The sequence below is a fragment of the Antedon mediterranea genome, chromosome 4 (genome assembly GCF_964355755.1).
Source record: "Antedon mediterranea chromosome 4, ecAntMedi1.1, whole genome shotgun sequence".
NCBI lineage: Eukaryota > Metazoa > Echinodermata > Crinoidea > Comatulida > Antedonidae > Antedon > Antedon mediterranea.
The window spans coordinates 23,464,336-23,483,268 of NC_092673.1; the positions used below are offsets into that span (position 1 = coordinate 23,464,336).

Below are 18,933 nucleotides of genomic sequence, written 5' to 3' on the forward strand. Positions count from 1 at the left end.
AATATTTTCCCAGACTTGAGTAGATCGGACTTCCCCGGGAAGAATTCAGCTTCGATCCAGCTCGGTTTTCGTACACATGATTTCGTGTGGATTTCTCAAGACAGAGGTTTCAAGTTCAAATCTTTGATCGGGTGTCTGTCGGACATTGTATATATAACTTCATTATGTACAATTTTTAATAACATAGTATTATTTTATATGTTTGTATTTTATATAGATTTTTAAATCAAGATGGCAGTGGAAGTTGTTGCAACGGTGTTTACGGTCTTATTGTGTTTATTCGCTTTCATCGGAAATACCTCAATCATAGCGTTATTCTTCAAAGTTCGTACATTACAGACTGTTTCGAATACGTTAGTGACATGTTTAGCCGTTATCGATGTTGGTATCGCTTCTTCGTATCCCATACAATGTTTAGTGGACCTCAAGAAACTATCCGATAATCCAGAATGTATAGCCTTCATGTGTATCATCATGTGCTTATCTGTAGCTCATACATACTTTACATTGGCACTATCAATTGAGAGGTACATAACCATCAGTAAACCATTGAAATGCTGTACCATCATAACAGAGAGAAGATGCTACATTGCCATTGCCATAATTTCTGTAGTCTCTCTCGTGATTGGTATTCTTCCGGTTATGATGCCGCTATTTGGAAACACAGAATCTCTTGAAACCGACTGCCGATTAGCAACCGTATTCATCAACGGCTATACTGCATGGGTTTTCGCAAATTGGGTTATGCCCCTTCCAGCAATAATATTCCTGTACATCCGGGTATTCATACTTGTAAAACGGCACGTCAAGCGGATACAGGCATCCGAGGCAGCATCTCACTTGGGTGCGCAGAATTCTGGGTTCAAACTAAAACGAGAAGCGAAGACTGCTCTTTTGTTGTTATTTATGGTTGCATATTTCATTGTAGTCAGAATTCCGTTCATTCTCGTGGTTGCTGTTACAGATCCTTCTGAAAGTGTTATGGCGTATATAATAACGCATTTTTTTGCATACAGTACCTCGGCTGTTAGTCCATTCATCTTTGGTTTTGGTAATAAAGATTATAGGAAACATTTTCTATCAATTTTGAAGATAAAGTAACAATAAAGTATTCAACTAAATTTATCTAAATGCTGTCACAAGTTGATTTCAATCAAGTTTAAGTTAACCCTTCACAATAGTGGCATTATGGATTGGCCACTAAATTATTGATAATAATGTAGGCCTAAATTGGTATATTATATATATTCGTAATATTTTGTAAAATTATTCCGTAGTATTTGTAAAGTTGCACACTGATATGAAGTGTAAATCTTATTTCCACGTGTGATTCCAAGTGTGTTGTATGTAAAAGAAACAGTATGCATATGTGGTTTTGAACCTCTGTCAATGATAGATTGAACACAATACACATAATAAATATCTAAATGTATGCAAATAACACTAGTAAGGTAAGGGTTGTGGTACACAAAGTGATTCCAAAACACGAATTAAATGTAATGTTGAGAATGTCGTTTTTTTAATCGTAGTCTACAATTGGCAAACTTTGCCAAACATTTATTTGCAAACTCCAGTTTTCCACAGTTTGAAGAAGATACTGGAGGCCACCAGCAGAAACCCACGATTACAAACTAGTGTGGCCTGTAAACTAGTTTTCTGCAGTACATACTTTCTCGGACTATAACCTTCTCTTACAATGTAGTTTTAGAAGTATGTGTAGTTTTAGAAGTATGTGTAGTTTTAGAAGTATGTGTAGTTTTAGAAGTATGTGTAGTTTTAGAAGTATGTGTAGTTTTAGAAGTATGTGTAGTTTTAGAAGTATGTGCAACATGAGAAGTATGTGCAACATGAGAAGTATGTGCAACATGAGAAGTATGTGCAACATGAGAAGTATGTGCAACATGAGAAGTATGTGCTGCATGAGAAGTATGTGCTGCATGAGAAGTATGTGCTGCAACTTTTCTTTCTTTTCTTCAATTGAATTGTATTCATCTTATTGGCAACATTTCAGCAATATCGTAATATTCTTTTTGTTGGCAACATTTCAGCAATATCGTAATATTCTTCTTATTGGCAACATTTCAGCAATATCGTAATTGATACAAAGCATGTGGAATTAAAAAAAAACAAGTCCTTCGGTGCATAGCAGATTTTAAACTGGCATTATTGACCACCACACCCTCACCTTTATAAAAATGAATAAAATCAAACTGTGAATATACCATTTTATAGCCTTAGTCAATATAATAAATATTTCAACGGTTAACCAAAAACATGTTGTCTAACAGCCAATGCTTTAGGTAGATCATATTTAGTTTGATCCAATTTTCAGTGTTATAATGTTTATTTCTTTTCAGAGGAATATAGACCTATACTTAGGTTTATTGCAATTTTAAAATAATATTTGTATGTTTTGTAATCTGATCCACCATGTAGTTAAATATTGAATGAACAATACGAGTGTATGAATGAATGCAAGTGTCACTATCACTACTATTATATATTAACCTAAATAAATTCCTCGGCGTTGCCTCGTTGATATGTAACATTTCATCATTCATCTCATGCCATTATTTGTACCATTACTCATAAAAATTCATTATTTGTATATTATTGTTAGTCTCGCCGAATCACATAACACGTTCACAGATATTATTTCAAGATCTAAATCAATCAATTAAAGTAACATTTTTTTCTCTTATAAGTTCATAATAATAAATTATCAATAATTTGATTAAACTAAGAGAGGCAAATAAAAAAAAAAGAGAGCGAAGCTTGTGTGAGGCAGCACATGCAGCTTAAACTAAACAAACTAAATAAAGATATGTAATCAAGAATGGGCCTAGATGTTTTGGAAAAATGGAGCAGATGGGTTGTCGTAAATATAAAAATGAAAATGTGTATAAAATGAAATTCAAATGATAGTGTTAAGTGGCTTTTCGTTCGAAATTTAAGGACAACAGAAAATAAATATGTTAAGGAACACAATGCAATTATATGCAAATTAGCAAGCAATCCATGTGAATTCCGAATTTAGTGAATACGGTACACGTTGTTTTTGTAGTGCATTATTATAAATATAGCCTATATATTGTTGAATGAATTAAAAATATATATGTGGAGTAAAATGTTCATAGCGTTTTCTTTAAGTTAAACTTGAGATTTATGTCAAATTATTAAATGAGCTAAGCAGGCCTGTTATCTGATGGTTTATATATTTCACTAAAAAGTTAACAGAGATGGCGAGATAAGAATACAAAATTCACCGCGCACGCATGAATATTCTAATCAATGAATGCTTATATTTCTAATTAATGACAGTCCCAACACGAATACCTTCGCATCAGAATATAGGCAACGGTGAATCAGCCTGGCTTCTACAACATGATGGTTTAAATTGCAATATTCTTCGGTGTACAACCACAACCATAACACTGCAACTAAACACTTCTTTAGTATTCTAGGATTGCATAATAAATACTATACTTGCAATACATGTTTGTTAATAGTATAAGTAAATGAGAATAGTCGTACTTACAATGGTCACACTGGCAGAGAAGTGACATCTCCCTTTATCGAAATGCGAGGCGTAGGCCTACCCGTTAAATTCTATAACGTAGCTTGCACCTGATGGAACATATTATGCAAATCATTATTGTCACCTGTTATACACGTGACGTATGACCCGGACTGTGACAATTAGCTACACAAAAAGTATACTACCCAACAAACGTAATCATGCAATCGCCTGATTTTGTGTTATTATATACATAACCACTTAACTACTAGGTCTAATGTGGGAGAACCGTGCTAAAAGTAGCACATAGTTATATGATAGATACACTCCCGACCCCTTCTCCAACAGAAGGTTTTGTTTGAGATCTGCATTAAAAAAATATTTGCCGCTCAAACATCCCATACCAATGCAAGCATTTTCTTTGTCGTTTATTTTTACCTTTATGTAGAACGTTCATCTGCTGGTGTAGAAATTGCGATTAATACATATTATCGTAATTTTTAAAAATCATTACTCAATTAAACATTGTGTTTAAATTAGTAATATTTCACAATCGTCTTGGGTGAAGATAGTTTGCAAGAGTAAACTTGAAATAAAGCCCACCCAAGAGTAATAATATAAAAGAAGCCGATGGTTTTGTTGTTTTTCTCTGATAAACAAATTCAATCATGTAGAGGAACAGGTTGAATTCAATTAAATTCAATTCGTCAAAGTTCAACAATAATGCTACTTTTATTTTTTTACCATAAACAAGGACAACACAGGAAACTTGCTCGATCGTTTATTTACGGATATGACGTCAATTATTATTTAAGGACAAGATAAAGTAAACATCTTATTAGTTACGTAAAATGACAAAAATAAAAGAAACACCCCAACATTTTATAGCCTACTTATTTGACACACTTTTCATTAAAAGAATAGTAAGCAATAAACTATTCTGAAACAATTTGCATTGATTTGCGTAAAATAAAAACAATGTAGTAAAATTATACATTAATTTGATCAAATAGCGTTAATTTGTAAGTGTAAATCGGTAAAATATAGGTAAACAGTTTTGCATATTATAATGAATCACACAGTATTGTGATAGTTAAAACATGCAAGTACCGTGTGCTTAGTGATACAACTAATTATAACTCCTGAGAAATATGAACATGAATAATGAAGGATATCTTAACTGAAATATATAACTATACAGTAGAAACTGTAGAAAACCCTCCTTTGTGACACCCCACATTTTCCAGTGAAATATATGTGTTAACTCTATGGCCAACCCTTATTCAGGGGACACCCTAGTAAGAAGACGCTTGGTTGGGGCCCAAAAGTTTTCCTTTACTGGTTGTACTGTACAATGTTAAACTTAACAACATTACATTCCAGTTACTACAGACCCACCACAGCAACCACAGTTCCAAACACAATCTAACCCTAAAGTGTAATGTGCACATTTATGTACACAGGACCAGTGGCTAAACGTCCTTCCTGAAGGACAAGACAAAAGAGTAAAGCATTTTCAGGAAGCAAAAATGCACATGCTTGTTCAATTCAATTACCATTGCTTCATATCTCCTAACTAGATATATTTATTATTTACACAATACACATAATTATACATGTACAATGAAATCTCTATGAGATAACTTTACCCCAAATTTACCTCCCTCAAGTTCCTTGTTATAACAAATATACATCATATTTTATTGAAGAAGACAAGATAATTAAAACTATAACTGCAGCATCAAACTTATTATGGAAACATCACTAATTTGTACATTATAAACAACACAGTGGAGTAAAAACAAAAACAATCCGATATTATTAGTATTGTTTCATGACTGGCAAAAATAATACAGATTGATGACTAAAATAACATTCATATCAATTATAGTTTTTATAATATATATTGTTATATGACGTTCCCTGTATGAGATATTTAGGAAAACATTTAAAATGTACTGTATTACGTTTCACTATATCATATTATATTTTTTTTTTAAATGTGTACATATATAAAGCAGGCATATACAGGCCTTTTCTTTTGAGGCGAGCGAGTGCGATCACTTACCTAACACACTCCTAAACTGCCCTTGAGGCACGTAACACACTTAAATTTGATAAACTTACCTACACACGGAAACACAAACGGCACACCTACAGCACCCCTGAATGTATTGAGGAGTGCAATTTGTAGCACACTTGCACTATTTGTTTTAAAAAAAGGCCTGCACATAGGGAGAAATCAGATCTATTGCTTTTTTTGGACTCAGTGTGTGAAATAAAAAAATAAAAAAAATCCAGCTATGGTTTAGGCAGTTCCAGAATTGTTGAAAAATACTATTAGATTTATTGCTAGCTTCTCAATATCACAGTATTTCATTAAAAAAACATCCTATCCTAAATAGTTTAAATGCTTTACTTATATCTCCAAAACTACACCAATGTGTACAATAAGTAATTTGGCATAAAATATATTATTCTAACATAATAAATAAAAAAAACAATTATAAGTAAAAACAATCTAAAATTTGGCACCCAATTTATATTAGAATAGATTAAAAAAAATAAAGGAATATGAATAATTAAGAATTATCAATTATGAATTATTATAATCAATAAATTAAGCTTGGGATAGAGTTTTGTCGTTTAATTGAACAGAAAAAGAACATTTCATCCTTGGAAATGAAAATTATATTATGAAAATGTGGTGTGTGGTGTTGCGTTTGTTCAATCTGTACATAATTAGTTCTTTTACTTATTTATAATTACTTTTGATTTACTTTCATTTAATGTTGTTTTGTTCATTCTTCTCCACCACCGATATATAAAGGTGTTATTGTCAAAGATTATAATTCATTAGGTTAAGTAATTAGGCATTAATGCAAAGAGTAGTCTAGCATTCCATATATGATTAGTTATGTGACATGGGAATACAACTATATATTGCATTAGTAGGACATTTTGCATTACCTAGCTATTTAACATGTGGATGTATATGTTAAATAAGGTTTAGTGGGAATGGAAGAAAATCATATAAAGTAAGAGAATAGTCACGCAACACCATTGCGGCTTGGATAGGTCATAGGTCATGTTGCCAAACACTCACTTGCATAGTTGTTCTTCATATCATATTAACATCGATGATCAATCGCTGGAAGTTGGAGTAGAGTTTAGTTTGTTGCGTGGCACAAAGTTGCGTGTATTTGTGTCGGATTCCGAGTCCTCTACATCCACATCACTTTCATCATCGTAACTGACTTCATCTACGGTAGGCATTGAGACTGTTACTGGAAAATCTTGTCCCTCCATTTCAGCCTCTGTGAAGTAAACCATTGGTAAAATTAAATTTTGATTTGATTTCCAGAACATAAATTTGATCTCATTTGTAATTAATTTGTTAATTGTTAAAATCTTTATGGCATTATATAATAAATAATGTAATCTCTTTAGTCGATGAGGACTTCACTTATTTTACAAATGATTTTATTTTAGATTAGTTTTTCAAGGACTATCTTTTGCATTTGTTTTGCTGCTATTAAGGCCATAACATCATCTGATGCCAATTCAAAATGTAAATGATATTTGAATGTTTGTAGCATTAATAATCAACTGACTTGTTATTCCAGAATCATGACCTTTTGTGAAATTGTAAAATAAAATAATTGTAAACCATTATGCCTATAAAAATTAGAAATACAAAAACAAAATTGGTCGATATATTGTGAAGGCTAGGAGGTTTAAGCGCATCACAAGTTTGAAATCTCTAAAAAAATAAAACAGAATTGTAACTCTCGGTGTACACAATTGAGAATTCTTATGTTAACATACACAGTGAATATTGTAAGGTCAAATAATGCAATCATTAATTAGGGTTGTTCAGATCCATGAAGTTATGCTTTGTATCGCAAGCAATGTCATATTATAATTAGTGTCGTAACAGCAAAGTGTCACCGATTTGGGCGAACATCAGGGGTGGATTGCTATAAAACAGTCTTAACTGATGGGATGGTCTAACTCCCCGATTAAAGATCAGATAGACGGTCTTACTAAAGCCACCCCTGTTAGACCATTCCTATAAAAAAGGGCGTACTTTGCGCGTAGAATACCAAATAAGGTAATGTTCGTCATGCTTGTTCAATTCACAATCATAACAGTACGTACGTTTCTACGCAAGAAAATCTATTCTAGGCATAAGAATAAAATCACAGTTATTATTTGATTTAACACTTAAAAACTCGTTCAATTGGTTGTCTTTGATAAATAATACGTAAAAGCAACAAAAAGAGAAGTTTCAGACTGTTTTAAGAACCTTCGAGTAGGCTTTAATTTTAAAGGCCGCTTACAGGTTAGACCGCGGTATAGCAATGGTGTATAAATAAAGACTACTTGCTACGTCACGAATTATAGCCGGCTAAGTGCTAAGACAGCTTATAGCAATCCGCCCCTGGTATGCAGGATCAAATTTGATAACTTATGTGTTTCATGTGAAACTGTCCCTTAATAGGAGTGTCTACTGAATACATGTGTCCCAAAGGAGGGTATCTACTATAAGGGAAAAATAATAAATATATTGTCCCTCAAAAACATGACAAATGACGATTAATAAAATCAGACTTTGAGGAAGCCGGTTTGCAGTTTTAATACAAACCTACAAAAATAATGATAATAATAATGAACTTTACTTCACCGTAACGCCCAAAGTGGTGTATTTTTTAAGCTGATTTATTACAAATAGGTAGTTCTAATGTCAAAATAAAATACTGGGGTAATTTAAAAGCAGTGTTGCCAGAAACATAGGCATTTTTATAGATTTATTAAAAAAACAACATGGTATATTAGTAAAAACATTTTATTTTCTTTGATTATCTGATTATAAACTCATTAGTCAGAACAATTCTTAATGTTTTATATAATTCTAGTTGTGTTGTGAGAAAAAAAACCAATATTTCTAATTATAGATTCTGTAATTCCCAGTTTTAATGTCATTTTCTAAGTTAGATCCTCTTGAAATTTGAATAAATTATCAGATCGTTGTGAATTTTAATATTTGCAACAGATTTCTCCTCTCCTATTTTGAAGCTCCTCTTTTATTTTTACTTCTTCTATTTGCCAACCTAAGCAGATCCCACATGCCCATCCATCACCACTTACCTCCCCAAAATCAAACGTCAAATGATATACTCAGGTATGTTAATGCTACGTAACAAATATTGAGGTCCTGATGTGAAATGCATTTTTACCATTTTTAAATTTAACAGTTTTTGATACCATTTCATTTAAGGTCAGCATGTAAAATATCACATTTTATATCAAATATTGGTTTTAAATCGTTTTTACTGTGATTGTTGGATTCAGTAGTAATTATTAATTGATTATTAATTATATGATAGTTATTTAATTTCCCTTAGTTATGCATAAAAACAGTTACTAAAATTGAGATATTCTGTTGATTTGTCATACTATCTTATAAAAATTTTAATTTGTAGATTATTAGCAGGCCTGCCTTATTTGCATTTTCAAAATACCATTTAACAAAGTCATATTCGTAAGGACTTTCTTCTGTGATTATTTTTATTCATGAAAACCCCATATTTTATTTACAGTTGAACATCCCATAAGCGGCCGCACTTTAAAAAGCCTGTTTGTTCTTCCTATCTAATTAGTGCATTTGGTACTTCCCGTAAGCGGCCGCAGCCACTTTTTTTTAACTAAAACGAAAAATTCGTATTTAAAATAATGGTATCAACCAAACTCCATTTTGTAATTTGTTTATACATTAAATGGAACTCAATACAGTACTTGGTTGTTTACACTGCTATAAACAAAAACTGCGTAAAAGTTTTTTTGTTTAAAATAAGTATACAAGTTTGTACTTCTTCACTATAGAAAATCCGTGAAAAATGGCAAAAACATCAACATTTGGATAATTGACCGTTGTCATGGCAACGAAGGATAAACATTAAAATGAATGTTGTAGATATGCTTTTTATTCAAGTGCCTATTCATGGTCAAAATTTGAGAGAAATCCATTTTTTTACATCTGCCACCAAATCTTTGATTTTTACAGACAAATGGCTATTAAATAATTTTTGCTTTAAATTAAATTTTTTAAGGTAAATAATTTTTTTCGATTTTTTTCAATGTAAATAACTATTATGTGAAATTAACAACAACAACAAATTTTTAGGGGGACAATATATCTTTAAGAAGTCTCACCTGGTTCTGGTGTTGGGACTTCAAAGATTACTCGTCTGGCTGGTACTGGTTCAAGACGTGAAATCATGGCAGCAAGATCTGTGAATTGAGTAGGTATTTGTTTCTGCTTTGTCTGCATCTATTTAAAAAAAACTAAATAGGTTAGTTTTATTTTGAATACAAATGATAAATAACAAATCCAGTATAATTTGTTTGTTTCCTTTTGTCTGTTTGTTTTGGAGTCCCTGACACAAGCATTTGCTTTCTTGGTGATGCCACCATTATTTTGAAATAACTATTATTATTATGATGATTATTCTATCATCATCATCATAATCTTCTCTTCAGAACCTCATTTTGGGTAGTCACACATGTGACTCCCTCTTTTCGGTACTTCAACTGTCCATGACCAGGGCTACTGGTCTGAAAGATGGACAGGCGAGACGTGAGTAATAATCAAAAACAATCAATCAAACAAATGTATTAATTTAACAATTGAAAGATGCAATATCAAGAAATGTAATCATTTTTTTTTGTAGGTTTGTAGCTTAAAAATGTTTACATTTAAAAAAAATAATATTTTCACTTTTTAACAACAATTGCAACACAGAGATCATAAATAAAAAAACATTTATATACAGTACCTAACCTAAATACATGCATAAAAAAACAATTATTTTCGATAAAAAATAAATAAATAAAATCAAAATAATAGGACACCTTATTGGAAACCACTTCTCGCTTCTCTACAGAATCTTCGCCAGTAAGTTCCGCTAAGAGTCCACTCTTACCCCAGCCAGACAACACAGTCTGTGCATGCTGATACCCTACATCTTTGATCTCCTCAAAACGATTGAAGTGAAGGGTCTTGAATCTGAAACAAAATCAAAATAATGAAGCAAAAAAAAAACAAACAAACAATTGCAAAACAGTAGGACCTCTATTAAGGGACCCAACAAAGTTTTCCTGAATATAAGTTTGCTTAGTTTAGACACATTTTAAAAATCCCAACAAACTTTTTCATCCTTTAAAATTAATATTAAAAAGCATCTGGTCTCGGTGTATGGCAGGAAAGCATTCTGTTCTGGTTTATTTCTCTCTACTTCCTTTTGAATCAATTGGAACCCATTTTCCTCCATCTGAATTATGTCGATGACATGTTCAGTCAAAGAAGATATATGTTATAAACCACTCTACCATTATCTTTTTTCTATTTATTGAATTATTGTATAGTAACCTCATTGTAATATTTTTTCCTATTTTCTTAATGGTGGTCTCTGCTTAAAGTCTATTTCTAGAATTATTTTGACCATCATCCACATTTATGTAATACTTAATGATTTATAAAAAAATTATTATGTATTACTTGTGGAAATCAAACAACAATAGTTGTATATATAAATAAATTGTATAATTAGCGTTCTAAAATGAAAAAAAAATATGAAAAACTCACAAAGAGAAATTGTTCTTTCTGTGTAAAATATTTTAAATTGAGATGGATAATAATGATCATGTATAATGAAAGTAATATGTTATAATGAGGTTTGGAAACAAAGAGGTTATTTAGACCAAACTTCTTTTGTAAGTGTATTGTAAAATATAAGAAAATTAATGAAGAAAGGAGGTACTGTAATACGGATTTCAAAAATGTTACTGATGAAGGATGTTATGATTGTAAGTAATGACATGAAAGATAATATGAATGTGAATAAAAGTGGAGTTTACGCCAAAAAAGAAAAAAAAAAAACAATAAAAGTGGGCTGTAGTGTTAAATAAAACATTTTCATTTGTTTGATTCATATGAAACTGCCTTCTTAATAGTTTTGTTCCCTGGTCATGAGATAAATTATAGTGATATTAATGCCTGGTTTTTGCATCACAGAGGGACACTTAAATCTCTATGTCCGATATTAGAAATTATTTTACATACAAAAAATAATATACTCTGACGCTATAATAATAGAAAAGAAAATCTTTCTTATTTTCATTAGTGAATTTGTATTTTGATAGGACTGTAACTGTTTGCACAACACAACAAAAATAATGATAATGGTTGTAGCTATAATAAGAACTGACAGAAAATAATTTTATAGATCAGTGAAACACAAATGGAGTATATAATGATTACAGAAGCAAAAAAGTATTATACACGGCTGGGTGTTTGAGCCTACACTATAAAACTAGTTGTGATGTGCCCAAATATGGTAGTGATATACCCAAATATGGTAGTGATATGACATCACATTTTTTTTGTCACATACAATTTGAGAGTGTAGACAAAGCTTAAGATATTATGCCACACAACCGTACATAAAAGTATGTTATAAATGAGCAAAGTGAGATGTACCTCTATCTAACTAGTACATTATATTTTTACCTATCAATTGGAGGTCTTATATATTCACACATATCATTCTTCATAAGCTCTTCTTTCTGTTTCATACATGATACATAAGCTAGTCTGCTTTGGATGTCACTCATGTCAGGGACCTAAAACGAGAAAATGAAAAACAAAGAAATGAATTAAGCTTTTCTTGTTAGCTTCAACTCAGAGCACTAAATACATTTTTTGAGTTTTTTTAATCATTGTTTTTTTTTATTGTCAATTTTATTAATTTTCAATTTTATTATTTTGTCAAGGGTGCAAATTAGCTTAAAATATGCATCCTCCATGTACATGGATATGTTGGACGTTTATGTAAAAAATATAAAATATTGAATTGAAACAAAACAGATTCAAATTCATTTGTGACAAATGCAACACAATGAGGGGGTTGGAAATACTAGTAACTATTATAAAGATATTGACTGCTTGAGGTTAAATATAAGATTTGACATCCCCGAGGGAATGATATTATGTTCGAGGAATATTCCCAAGAACTTAATATCATTCCCGAGGGGATATCTAATCTTATATTTTACCGATATAAAAGGCGATATCTGTTATATTACATAGCCAACAACAAGTAGAATATCTGCTGGGCCGGGTAGCTAGGCTAGGCCTCCTTTTTGTATTGTATGTATGTAAACAAGATGCCCAGACACCTTACCTTTCGAAGAATAATATACAGATAATTACTACGGTAATTAATGATTCCTTGGCAATGAAATATTCACTAGCCTAGGTCGTTTAAATAATAACAGAAGAATTTCCATCAATAAGCCTACATTAATAATAATATTATCAGGTAGGCCTAGGCCGAATAAATAATAATTCGTCTTCATACTTCGAGCCGAATCACCGGATGTTCAGTGCGTCGCGCGCGTACCAGTTACTACTGTGAGTATTAACCAATCAAGAAACGGTGTTTCATCACATCTAGGGAGGACTAAAAATAAATGAGGGCGCTATGTATGCATAGTTTAAATAGTTTAGATGATTAATTTCTTCAAGCAAGTTCCGTGGCGCAGCGCATGAAGCGTTGTCTTGTGATGTAGTGACAATTTCATCGCGAGTTCAAGACCCAGTAGATGACTTTTGTTTATTTATCGGCAAGCGCGAGTGTTGCCACACGAAATTTACTCAGTCAATATCATCGTTCTCGAGGATATATACAATTTACAATCCTTGCAGTGGTAGTCATGTGATGCAGTTTCAACCAATCACGTTCGCGTATTTACATAGGCTATGTAATATAACCTAGTAGTTTGTAATGTTAGGTGTTTTGTATAATATTACACTTTTACAGTATTTATATTTGTATACAGTAGTAGAACCTGTCCTATTAAGGGGGCACTTTTTTGGTCCTGTCCCTTTTATATAGCTTTTACTGTAATTATTCTAATGTGGCAATGGAAGTCAAATCTACTGCAAATGTTACCACAATATGTTTTTAAAAATGTCTTACTTTAATTGCCTCTGACCAAGGATTCCAACGTTTCCAGAGAAGCCACCAACCAGATAGTTCATCTCCGTAATTGGTGAGATTGGTCTCATCTACACTGCCGACATCTACAGCAATCACGGTCTGTGCACCCATCGCCTTCATAATGTCAGCTGAAACAAAGAAAGAAAGTTTTAATAAATCCAAAGACAGATGCTGCAGTATTAACTATTTTTTTTAAATTTTTTAATATTTTAGACGATGTAAAAAATATTTAACAGACCCAATAGCGTCCAAGCAAAAAATTACTATAGTAATAAATAAAACAAATAAAATAAATTTTTATTCTTATTATTTTAGTCGATGTAAAAAAACATTTAACAGAGCCAATAGTGTCCAAGCAAAAAAATTACTGTAGTAATTTAAAAAAAAAATGATAACTAACCTAAATAAAACAAATAAAATAAAGTTTTATTCTTATTATTTTAGTCGATGTAAAAAACATTTAACAGAGCCAATAGTGTCCAAGCAAAAACATTACTGTAGTAATTAATAACAAAAAAAATTGATAACTAACCTAAATAAAACAAATAAAATAAATTTTAATTCTTATTATTTTAGTCGATTTAAAAAACATTTAACAGAGCCAATAGTGTCCAAGCAAAAAAATTACTATAGTCATTAAAAAAAAAAATGATAACTAACCTAAATAAAACAAATAAAATAAAGTTTTATTCTTATTATTTTAGTCGATGTAAAAAACATTTAACAGAGCCAATAGTGTCCAAGCAAAAACATTACTGTAGTAATTAATAAAAAAAATGATAACTAACCTAAATAAAACAAATAAAATAAAGTTTTATTCTTATTATTTTAGTCGATGTAAAAAACATTTAACAGAGCCAATAGTGTCCAAGCAAAAAAATTACTGTAGTAATAAAAAAAAAAAATGATAACTAACCTAAATAAAACAAATAAAATAAAGTTTTATTCTTATTATTTTAGTCGATGTATTGTAAAAAACATTTAACAGAGCCAATAGTGTCCAAGCAAAAAAATTACTGGAGTAATTAATAAAAACAAATAAATAAAAAATAAATAGATAAATAAAATAAAACAAAAAAAACTCCCTTTAATACAATTATTTAGCAAATATAAGCATATTTTTCCCACATCAGTATTACTGTACTTAAACACTGTGTATGCAGGGAAATTATAACAACATGTACAAATAAATTGTGCAATTGGAATATTAACCAACTAGGCAATTGAATAGCACTAAGAATGTAAATAAAACAGCTCAGAATTGCCTGTGAATTAATTGCTTCATCATGATTTTTATTAACCATTGACTTTATATATATTTAGCTTTTGTAGTCGGATGAAAATATGCTATGATGAACATTGAAAAGTCGTAAACTATAGAATTTCTACATATGGAAATGATCATCTGATGGTCATCATGCAGATTGTAAATGAAACAAATTATTCATTTCAAAACATGTAGCAGTATTTTAATGAAATAAAAGCATGCTTAACAAGAATATAAATTTGAATTTGTAGCCAAATGTTTTTGTTACGGCCATGAAGTTTCTATTGGAACACAAAACAATGGGATGGGGTAGAAACGGTTTTCAAATTTGAATTTTTGTATCACAGTCTGATCTCTAAGATAGAAACCAGTAGGTGACATGATGGATTAGAAATGCATTAGGATTGTCTATGTCCACACAACAATCTGTAGACAGTGCAAAAAGGTAGAGTAGTGAATTTGAAAGCGTAATCATAAAAAGTAATTAGAGAGGAGGATATACAGGAATAGCAAAGAATGTAAGCTTGGCTACAATAGAAAGGAGAAACCAACAATACAATACCCACATAATTATAACAAAGAGACTAAAATTAGTGCTGCAAAACATGCTTATACAATTGCACCAATAAAATTGAGGCGAAGATGTACGACCTGGTGACAGGAAGCGATCAATTGATCTCACCTGGTAGATTATTCACATAACCTCCGTCCAAAAGCAGATGACCGTCTTTTGGGTCACATAACGGTGGCAAGTAGCCAGATAGCGACATACTGGCCCGGACATACCTCCAGAGGGAGCCTGCAAACATAACAGTTGATTAGCATAAATAAGACATTTGGTATCTTATGCAAATTAGTCCTCACCTGGCAGATTATTACAATATGCACCGTCGACCAAAAGGTGGCCGTCACGGGGGTCACACAGTGGCGGCAGGTACACTGCCACCGACATGCTGGCTCGGACATAACGCCAAAGCGAGCCTGAAACAGAACAGGTGATAGGGTGTGAATGTTGTAATGCATGTTAGTACATTGTGATAACAAAATCGACTTCAGTTCGAACAATTTGAAAAAAAGGATTTGGAATAATTTACAAAATGTCTTGATTTTAACTTTCTGTGTGTTAAAGGTAACATTCATAAGATAATGTATTATGTTTATTTTTTAATCACTGTATGATAAGATTATGTTGTTTATTACATATAAATCGAAAGACAAATTACTGAAAAAATGACAATTCTGTGGGTATTAGTGGCTGGATCTTAACGAAGATACAAAAAAAAAAAGTGAAAGCTAAATCAAACGATAAAGTAAAAGAGCCAGAAAAGTTAGCAGAGCTTTCAGGCAACACTAGCCCTTCATTAGTGCAAGTATACATATTATTATTACATATGACCTCTGTTTCATAAAATTCAAACAAATGTTAAAATAATACAAAAAAAATAGAATGAAACAATTTATCAGATCTGCTTTATAAAATGTGTAATAATGCTAACATAAGCAAAACAACAATAAGCTTGACATTGGCAAATTACTAAAGTTGTAATTGTTTAACAAACATCATTACTAAAACAGTGTTTTCAAAGTATTGCGCTTTCGTCACACTCAAGAAAAATTCTTAATTTTGGATTAAATTGACGTGTTAGTTGCTATGGTGACACAATAAATTCAAATACAAACAATAAAAATTAAACAAATATTGTTTCTGTAAGTATCTAGTAATAGTATGTACAATCAGTATTACGTATAATTTGAACTTAAAAGTTAAAAAAAATGCCATGCTAAAGTGGTTTATCAGAAAAGGACTTTGAAGAAAAATAGATATTAATTAAATCAGACTTTGAATAGGTTATTTTGTAGTTTCAATCAAGTTAATCCCTTCCATAAAATAAAAAAAATGTTTTGTCACATAAAATGACAAAATAAATGGTAAAATTCAACCAAAAACCCATTGCTGGCAGCCAATTTGACTATTTTTTGCTTTAAATTACAGTTTTTCCAGGTAAATTTATTCAATATTATGTGACACTAAAATGGCATATTAAAAAAAAAAATTTTTAACAATTATCTTTTCAGGTACACCCTTTATTAAAGGGACACTTTCACATGCAATGAGCAATATGTTTTAATTAATACAGCCTACTAAGGCTACACTTTTTAATAAGGGGACAAATATTGTTGTGGTCCCTTTAATAAGGATTATACTGTATTTATGTCTAGTTATGCATGGAAATAGTAGTAGTACCTATACACTCAGAATATCACTAATATAAACTGCGTTAAAAGTTAAAAGGTGATCTGGAAGTTATTACTGTCCCTCAATATAGAGTTTAATACATATTTACAATTGCTCATTTGATGTGTCCCAAAGCAAGGGTTGTATACTGCTTGACTTTGTCACAATATAATTGTTTTACATGCCACATGCCACCAGCCAAACCACAAAGCTACTGATTCTCCTAATCTGCAATCTGAGTTACCATGAACGCAATTTTAATCAAGTAATCTGTCGCTGGCTTTATAACTATAATTCTATTATTTTTTGTAGCACATTTTCTACATACAGACTCATACAGTTGATAATGTTATTGTGCATCTCATAGATAAAACTAATTAGTTATATAGCTACAAATTTTCATTAATTTGTTGAAAAGATTTCACATGAACATTTAGTTGCCATGGTGAAAAAATACATTAAACTGCAATAAAGATCAATATTGTTTCTATATATAAGTATTTAGTACATCCCAATGCAGCATAATTTAACCTTAAAAGTAATAATAATAATAATATCAGTTATAAAGACAACATGAAAAGAAAAAACACTATTGAAATATGCGAGTTTTTAGGAGAGATTTAAATTGAAAAGGGGATGAAATGTAACGGATGGAACAAGGAAGTTGGTTCCAGATCTCATGTGCTTGAGTAGAACCCCCCTCCCCCTTAAGACACCTCTATTCAGCAGGTAACCCAATTAAGAACGCAATTTAAAATGAAACAAACAAGTGAAAATATATGTTTCAACAATCGCTATTCAGGGGATATTCCAATTCAGGGGATATCCCAATTTAGGGATATCCCAATTCAGGGGATATCCCAATTCAGGGGATATCCCAATTCAGGGGATATCCCAATTCAGAGGATATCCTAATTCAGGGGACAATTCATTGGGTCCTGAAGTAAACATTTTACTGTATAGTGTAAGTTTTAAAAAAATGACTGGAAACCAACCTGATGTATGGATCCTCATTTGTGAGACACTGATATCTGTTGTGATCGTAAAGTATGGAATCCACAAGTCTTCTATTTGTTTTTCTGCAAACACATCTTTGATAGTTCTATTAAATCCCCGTCCTAATAGAGAAAAAAAAACAACATTGATATTTTGAGTAACAGATTCATTTTCTATTCATTTATTTTATTCAGCCAGTAAAAACAATACAAAAAATACAATACAAAGATGAATTTCATTGTAGGCCAAGGACGCCAAAATTAAACCAAACAGCGGGCCTGGCAGTCTAAAACCCTTTTCACATCTGCATAAATTGTTAAAACTTGTGACAACTTGTAACCAGGTTTGATCTCCCGATTTATTACACGTTTTTATACAAGAATTCGCGAACCCTGAGAAATCTCGGAAGAAGAATTATCATCAAATGCTCATTTTGATGAAGCAGTCTAAACACCTGCATTTTAAAATGTCATAATTTTAATAATCTTTCAATCCAGTTTTTCAGGTCTGGAGCACAAATAAAAACATACCTGAAAACATAGCTGTGAATGGATATGTAAGATCAGCCAATTGCTTCCAGAATGAGGTCATGACCTTTGACCAGTTCTTTGCTCTAACCTCCATCTTCTGCCAGCTTAGGTCCTCACAGTACAATGCACCATTAAAAGCACCGATACTGACTCCTCCTACCATGTCAATTGGGATTCCATATTCTTGCAGACCTCGTATGATGCCAATTTGCGAGGCACCTCTGTAACAATGAAGCATGTGGACTTTGTTTTATAACATTGCAAAATATTTTAAATAAATCATGCGCTAAAAAAATATCTTGAAAATCGTGTAAAGAAACATA

At 31.4% G+C, this 18,933-nt stretch overlaps 2 protein-coding genes across 2 annotated transcripts in view; one reads left to right on the plus strand and one right to left on the minus strand.

Annotated features, from left to right (window-relative positions):
* The first annotated feature begins 231 nt into the window (after positions 1–231).
* Positions 232–1,101, plus strand: LOC140047709 (adenosine receptor A1-like). Its single transcript, XM_072092746.1, has one exon. The coding sequence runs from the start codon at positions 232–234 to the stop codon at positions 1,099–1,101; it is 870 nt and encodes a 289-aa protein (XP_071948847.1).
* A 3,116-nt stretch (positions 1,102–4,217) lies between these two features.
* LOC140046963 (patatin-like phospholipase domain-containing protein 7) overlaps positions 4,218–18,933 on the minus strand; it is a 34,191-nt gene continuing 19,475 nt past the window's right edge. The window contains exons 22-29 of the mRNA XM_072091742.1: positions 18,611–18,831; positions 18,080–18,202; positions 15,531–15,647; positions 13,561–13,709; positions 12,090–12,202; positions 10,433–10,586; positions 9,734–9,851; positions 4,218–6,834 (exon numbers count right to left, since the gene is read on the minus strand). Of these exons, the coding sequence (XP_071947843.1) occupies positions 6,662–6,834; positions 9,734–9,851; positions 10,433–10,586; positions 12,090–12,202; positions 13,561–13,709; positions 15,531–15,647; positions 18,080–18,202; positions 18,611–18,831 (1,168 nt within the window). The 3' untranslated portion in view covers positions 4,218–6,661. The remainder of the gene's footprint in view (positions 6,835–9,733; positions 9,852–10,432; positions 10,587–12,089; positions 12,203–13,560; positions 13,710–15,530; positions 15,648–18,079; positions 18,203–18,610; positions 18,832–18,933) is intronic.

Excerpts from the sequence above, each read along its gene's own strand:
- LOC140047709 (XM_072092746.1), top strand. The coding sequence starts at position 232 with ATGGCAGTGGAAGTTGTTGCAACGGTGTTTACGGTCTTATTGTGTTTA.